The sequence below is a fragment of the Prunus persica genome, chromosome G2, assembly GCF_000346465.2.
Source record: "Prunus persica cultivar Lovell chromosome G2, Prunus_persica_NCBIv2, whole genome shotgun sequence".
Taxonomy (NCBI): domain Eukaryota; kingdom Viridiplantae; phylum Streptophyta; class Magnoliopsida; order Rosales; family Rosaceae; genus Prunus; species Prunus persica.
The window spans coordinates 4,969,975-4,977,096 of record NC_034010.1 but is presented as its reverse complement, the minus strand read 5'-3'; the positions used below and the strand labels follow the sequence as shown (position 1 = coordinate 4,977,096).

Below are 7,122 nucleotides of genomic sequence, written 5' to 3'. Positions count from 1 at the left end.
TGACCGGTTTGGTTCGGCCAGGTTTAGTTTTTGAAGACATGAAACCGGATCCAAAATCGGTCCAAACCAGTCCGGTTCAATTTTTGACCGATTATTGACTTTTTAATCAATTTCATTTTTTTCCGGTTTAATTCAGTGCAGTTCGGCTCAAATTTCCAGTTTACTGATTTAAGTGCCCACCCTTAACCATGGCAATGAGTCACAACTTACTTTTTGCAAAGACGGATACTACCGGTGGAAGTGATCTAATAACCCGTCATTTTTATTTCATTGCTATCCCCTCTGACTTCTTCAAACGCTCTCAAACTTTCTGGCTTTTCTGCCGCTTAAATCCAACGGCCCAAATTCGTCCTCCCAACCCTTTAATTCCTCAATCCCCAAAATTACAAACAAACCGTCACCTCTATCTCCCGCCCCCTCCCTCGTCACCGTCCTTCGTCTCCAAACCGCACGACAGCGAGGCTCTCCTCCCTGTCGCCGACGTTCCGAGCCCTCTTCTCGTGCGGTTCCTTTTCCTACGCTTCCATCCAGTTCCGTTTCCGGTCCGGTTCTCTTTTCCAGGTACCGTTAAGATTCGCACCCTTTTGCCTTTTGCCTTTGGCTTTTCTGTGAAGAATAATTTTGATTCTTCAGAATAAACTGTATGCAGAAATTAATCGTTTATTTTCTTTTAATATATTCTTCAGAATATCCAACCAAAAATTATATATTCTTCAGAATAAATTGCATGCAAAATAAAATTAAAAAATTAAAAAGAACCGCCTTATTTTCCCTCAATTTAGAGAATTGGTTTTGGATTCTTTTTCTCACCGATTCGTGTGATTTTTTTGTGTTTGGAAACCTTGAAATGGTGGGAAAGAGACTGAATTGTTCAATTGCGGTCGATGATTGTTCAGAAATGAATTAGGCAGTGGCTTTCGTTCAGCGCTCACATGGTTTGCATCTTGCATGCATGCTGTAAAAATGGAATTATTTTATGTTTGTTTCTTAGAGGAAATGGAATTTGACCCCTTGATTATATCATAATCATTCTTCATGTTGTAGATCATTGGGAGCACTTGATGTGGTTGATGGTGGGTTCTTAAAATATCTGGGACAGCCTGGAATATCTTTTTTTCTTTAATTGTGTAATTATGGAATTGAAATCTTTGGAATTCATGTACTGGGTGCGGTTTGACTTTTTTTGTACAACTCAGGCTTTCTATTGCTTTGAATGACTTACCAGCGAGAGTCTGTGAGATAGACAAATTGTTGTATGACATGATGCTAAATTGTTTTCTGATAAATTCTTCATACCATCTTGCTTATTAGTGAAGATTATGTGAACGTTTAGTTGCTGAGCTTTCTGACTTCAAGATGGTTTAGCCATATTCGGGTGTGCTCTGAATTTAGCATTTGTACAGCTATTTCGCATATGTTTTCAGTTTGTTGGCTTTATGTCATGTTAGACAGTTAGATGATAAAGTTTTTAGGAAGTCAAAAATTCATATTAATTCCTGTTATTCTGTTCTTGGATTACACATTGGTATTAGGTTGCTTGGGTAGTTCTCGTCATCGTGGTGTGGAAGTGCAGTTTGATCATTTGTAATGGGTGCCATGGAAAATGTCATAGAAAACAGAGAAGATCGTTTACCAGCAGAAGCTAGGGAGATTCTTCAATCATTGGCTTCCCAGTGGGAAGATGTGGTTGATTCAAAGGCACTCCAGGTGATCCCTCTCAAGGGTGCAATGACCAATGAGGTTTTCGAAATAAAGTGGCCAGCAAAGACAGGGGAGCTCTCACGCAAAGTTGTGGTTAGGATTTATGGTGAGGGTGTCGATGTGTTCTTTGACAGGGATAATGAGATCCGAACATTTGAGTACATGTCAAAGAATGGTCAGGGACCTCGCTTGCTTGGGCGTTTTCCAAATGGCCGAATTGAAGCGTTCATCCATGCTCGGGTACTTTCATGTTTACTTATCTTACTGTTGTTCTTTATCAAACTCATAATAATGTGGCATGTTTTACAAAAAGAAAAAAGTTGTTTTCTAATTTTCTCTCTATATTGTAAGTGGATGTCACAATCAAATGTTACATTAGTATTGGTATAAAATTTTGAGGAACTTCAGGGAGTTCAATAATAATATTGACAGAAACATTTTCATGCTTGTGATTAAAATTTATGATGCTTCTCTGGATTACTGTTGCAACTTTAAGACCACACAAATTTGTTCCGCCATTTCTGCTTCGGTTGAGAAGTATATTATATGCCTAGGTTCTTTTTGTTATCAAGCTTATTATATATTTCTGGTACATGAGATTAAATTTGTGGTGCCAAATTGTCAACTCTTAGTGTCAAGTTTTCAATTTGTATGACTACCTTCTATAGCTCTTTGGTATATAATAATTATTTTCTTAGGGAATTCTTAATCCCATTTGAGGTGCTATATTTCTTGTTATTGGAGTTCATATAAGCAAGATAAATGCATATCTATTTCATTTCTTGAGTTAAATGGATAAATTGAATAGAGGAGTCAACTACAGACTTATATAACTCTTCATAAAATATAAAAGCACTTTGTTCCTTTACTTAAAGTAACACTATATCTCTCTCTTTCACTTGTGAACTTTCAGACACTATCAGCATGTGATCTACGTGATCCAGATATATCTGCTCTTATAGCTGCTAAATTAAAGGAGTTCCATGAACTTAATATGCCTGGCCCAAAGGATGTCACCCTGTGGGATAGATTGCGGTACATTTCTTTGTTTAGGCCTTTCTTTGCGATAATACTATGTCTCAGAATAAAATGAGATTAAATTGTCACCGACATAATTGTTTCTACTTTTATTATAGCTGCAATGAATTCTTTGTAAATGTTCCAGAAATTGGCTCAGTACGGCTAAGAGATTGTCTACCCCAGAAGAAGCTAATGCCTTTCAGTTAGATTCCATTGAAAAGGAAATCTCTTTATTGGAGAAGGAACTCTCAGGACCTTCTCAAAGTATGGGTTTTTGCCACAATGATTTACAGTACGGTAACATCATGCTCGAGGAAGGGAGTAAATCAATAACCATAATTGTAAGTCTCTCATTATACCTTTCATTTTTGTTCAGATTTATTTATATTTCATTTACATGCAACAATGGAATACCTAGTTATAAGACAGTCACTTAATTAGCAGATGTCTAACCCTAGTATGGTAAGTGTCACTGATAGAAAGAATAAAAAGTATTTCAAATAGCTTTAAGCATAAGAAATTTACAATATAATTCCTACTGATGAACAATACCCAGAAGAAAAGAAAACAAATTTAAGACTGGGGTCATCCTTAATCATTTGGAGACAGTATTTCAGTTCCTAATTACCCCTATATATAGGCTGTTCCTTCATCCTATCTGAAGTTCCGATGGAAAGATTCCTTTACTAAGATAGTTTGAGTTCGACTGTGCTTCTAGGAAGAAGGTCTTGTTCTTTTCAACCTTTTTTTTTTTTTTTTTTTTGAACTTATGATAGGCTTATAATGTAGCCTTTAGGTTTAGGGTTTAAATTTAAGTTTACCCTAGTTTTGATGCCTGACTTTGCTTAATTTCTGACTTAAGGCCAATTATTTGGTTCATTTCCTGGGAAGTAATTCAGGACCATGTTTATTGCATGCATAGAATATCAAATTCTGTCTTCTTCAATGTGCACATGATAGGCCATGAACAGCATGGATGAAATTCTTTGGTTTGGCCTTCTGACATAATTATTTTTCCAGAATATTCAAAAGTTTTGATGATGTGTTAACCTTTCTTGCCAGGACTACGAGTATGCAAGTTATAATGCTGTTGCATTTGACATATCAAATCATTTCTGTGAGATGGCTGCTGACTATCACACCGATACACCTCATATTTTGGACTACAGCAAATATCCTGGTTTGTCATCTGTTGTGACACATTCTTTGATGTCTATATTTTTCTTATTTCCTTCTGTTGCCATGCTATATTCTGACCTCCCACTACAGGTTTGGAGGAGCGCCAGCGGTTTGTTCGTTTGTACCTGAGTTCTTCAGGTAATAATATCTTATGCTTGATTATGGTCAAATATGAAATATCTTTTCTAGGAACTTGGAATGATGTATTGCTTTCCTCTCAATTATGGGATCTGTACGCAGGCAATCACCCTACTGAGAATGAAGTGGAGCAGCTGGTTCAAGATGTTGAGAACTATACTCTTGCAAGCCATCTGTTTTGGGGCTTATGGGGAATAATATCGGTACTCATCATTTCATTGTTGTTTTCATGGCTTTTACCTACCTCTTACATGATTAAAATATTGGGTAGAGTACTTTTCTGTGGCAAGATTTAGGATACGTGGTAAAGAATTGGTAGGAAATAGTAATCATACTTTGTTTTTCTTGGACTCTACTAATTTTGTATCCACTATATTTTCTTTTTTAATTTTTCAGGAACATGTGAATGATATTGACTTTGACTACATGGAATATGCAAGGCAAAGGTTTCAACAGTACTGGAAAACCAAGCCTAAGCTGTTGGGTTCTGTTGGATCGTTACCAGATGTTGCGACTGATGGTAACTGTACTGTTTAGTTATTGAGTTCAATTCACACTTCTGTAGTCCTTTGATCGCATTATATTACAGGCTAGCAAGTGAATTTTGTTATCTGATAATGACTTTGTAGGAAAAAGCCCCACGTGTTTTGGAAAAATCCTCCCTACATCCACAGAGAGTTTTCACCTTCACTATATATGAGAAAACAAAACAAAGTACAAGAATAGCATCTCAAGATTTAATCCCAAACTCAAGCACATATCCAATAGGATGCCCCTTGTACACCCTCTCTTAAACCCATGAAGATTACTCTCTATCTTTTGGCTCTCGCTCACAACTCCCTTAGGTGTTACAAAACACCCACCCTGGAGTTGAATTTATATGCACCCTCAAAAACCCCTAATTCCACGAGTTGAATTTATACGCACCCTCAAAAACCCCCTAATTCCACTGGGACAAGTCACCCTAGTCCTATTTGAATAAGCAAAACCAAAACCTACTATGATTGAGAAACCAATTTTAACAAGGATACCCAAAAGAAAACCTCCTGCACTAAGGATACCAAATCCAACACTAAACTGTTTCAATGATTTGATGAGTGGTGATGTATATCTTCAATGGGAGTTTTGTGCCATGACTTGGTCTTAATTGTTGATCCAACTGAAGATGGCCTAGGCTTGACATTGTGATCTTCACATTTCGGGTAGAAGTAGTTCTAGTTAGCTCAGATTGAGTCGGTTGGTTCAGGTTGGGTGAGCAAGAAAGGTAATTTGATGTGGATTCAAGCTATTAAGTTCATTTTCTCAGAGCTATGAGATATCACTTCTAAAAGTAATTAATTTTATTTTCATCCCAAGATAGTTATAGCTATAGTTCTTGATCTTGAAAGGGAGCAGAGTTATCTGCCTAATACAGGAGATGTTCTTGGTTGCTGTTTAATGTCCAGGGTGGTTGGGATTGATTGGTAATTGTGTCAAGGGATTGCCATGAGAGTAACTGGGTAATTTACTGGGATGGTAACATCACGTTTTATATTTATTTTAGGGAGGCAGTAGTTTAAAACAGGACTAAAACTCAGGGCCTGTCTTTATTATGCAATAGGTGGTAAAGACATAGTTGATCAATGCAAAGTGGATATTTTTGTGGGGGAATCCAAACGAGCTTCATCTTCAGTGCCCTTAGTCGCTTTATTTTCTATTTCTTATGCTGCAATTTCATTATTGTATTGTCTTGCTTCTGCTTCCCTTATTTTGGTTAATGCAACATCTCCAGTTCATGAACTTGCCCTATAAATTATCTTTAATCTTAATATTTGAGAACTTTCCCACATTATGTAATGCTTATGTACAAAATAAATAAAAAAGGCTGCAGTTAAATAAGACATGCATGGAGCTGCTGCTTAACAGCACGTATGAAGCTGTGGAGACCCACTTCTTCTTTGAAATTCTTGTTCTGGTTGATGTGAATATGGTTCTGGATTTTTGGTGGTAAGCTATAATAGAAAAAGGATCACTGTTTGATCAGATCTCAAGAATATGTAAATAAACCTGCATTGCAATCACATTAGCAGCATCCTTGGGATCGTTGTATGAATTTCATTTCTTGTATCATTCAGGCACATCCCGTCTGCTTGTAACGTTATCTTGTAGGATTTATGTCCATTCCTCAGCCCTTTTTTTTTTTCCTTAAAAAAACTTAAAGAACTCTTTACTTTTATGTGAAAGTGAATTTTGGTTTGCAGGCGAACAAAAGGGCACTAAGAAAACATTATCTAAGCGGCCAAGTATGTTCAAGAAGCTTCAGAAATATTTCAGCTTGACAAAGACGAAAACTTAGTTTTGGAGATTTTCGCCAACTAAGAGTGACATCGGTGTAAGAGGGGAAAATATCATCCGAGTGTGCATTGCATAATTGGGATGAAGTGGTGTAACATAAAACTGGTGTGGCGACTGCAGAGAAATGGCAAATATATGGCAAATATGGTTTTTAAAAAAATTAAGTTAAAAAAAAGGCGCTGACAGATTGATCTATCATAGAGTTCCTCGCGTATATAGGCGTTAACCGCAGTGTGGATGCATTATTGGAGCCTCTGCAGTTGTTTGGGTGTTCCCTTTAGTAACAAGTGCGTTAAGGTTTAACACAGGGGAGTGTGGTCTTCTTGATGGAATGCCATGGTTTGTTATGCATTTTTTGTTTGTGTTATATAAGTTTAGTGGATGATTTTCTTTTTAGCTACTTTCCCTTCTCTATTGTCAACCAAAATGAAAACGAAAAAACGAATTTTTTGTTACCTATCTCTTGTTGTATCCTCTTCTCTCTCTCTCTCTCTCTCTCTCTCTCTCTCTCTCTCTCTCTCTCTCTCTCTCTCTCTCTCTCGCTTTGGAGTCTTTCATCAATTTTTATATTGTTCAATCCGCCAATGTTTTGGATACGCCACAATATTTAGGCCTCGTTTAGAGCATTTCCACCAGTTAGCCCCTTGTCATGTGGCTGCCCTAGCCCTCCCCCCCCCCCAGCAAAGTGTGTTTCCAGCAGTTTAAGCTTGCCATGGCAAATACTATTAATTTTTTTATTAATATTTTCGG

At 37.1% G+C, this 7,122-nt stretch overlaps 1 protein-coding gene across 4 annotated transcripts; it reads left to right on the top strand.

Annotated features, from left to right (window-relative positions):
* LOC18786204 (probable choline kinase 2) lies at nucleotides 277–6,833 on the top strand. Of its 4 annotated transcripts, none has more exons than XM_020558282.1 (9): nucleotides 277–561; nucleotides 1,533–1,941; nucleotides 2,615–2,736; nucleotides 2,867–3,062; nucleotides 3,784–3,901; nucleotides 3,991–4,038; nucleotides 4,141–4,241; nucleotides 4,435–4,558; nucleotides 4,668–4,933. In XM_020558282.1, exons 2-9 carry the CDS (start codon nucleotides 1,588–1,590, stop codon nucleotides 4,736–4,738), a joined length of 1,134 nt encoding a protein of 377 aa, XP_020413871.1. In that variant the 5' UTR covers nucleotides 277–561; nucleotides 1,533–1,587; the 3' UTR covers nucleotides 4,739–4,933. The 4 variants fall into 4 exon arrangements, with proteins under 4 accessions (XP_020413871.1, XP_007218186.2, XP_020413872.1 ...); XM_007218124.2 differs by lacking the exon at nucleotides 4,668–4,933 and adding an exon at nucleotides 6,279–6,833 and having other exon boundaries at nucleotides 278–561; XM_020558283.1 differs by lacking the exon at nucleotides 4,668–4,933 and adding an exon at nucleotides 5,902–6,251 and having other exon boundaries at nucleotides 278–561.

Coding starts and splice junctions, on each gene's coding strand:
- LOC18786204 (XM_007218124.2), top strand. CDS start 1,588: ATGGGTGCCATGGAAAATGTCATAGAAAACAGAGAAGATCGTTTACCA. Junction 2,737..2,866: donor ACCCTGTGGGATAGATTGCG/GTACATTTCTTT, acceptor TAAATGTTCCAG/AAATTGGCTCAGTACGGCTA. Junction 3,902..3,990: donor GGACTACAGCAAATATCCTG/GTTTGTCATCTG, acceptor CTCCCACTACAG/GTTTGGAGGAGCGCCAGCGG.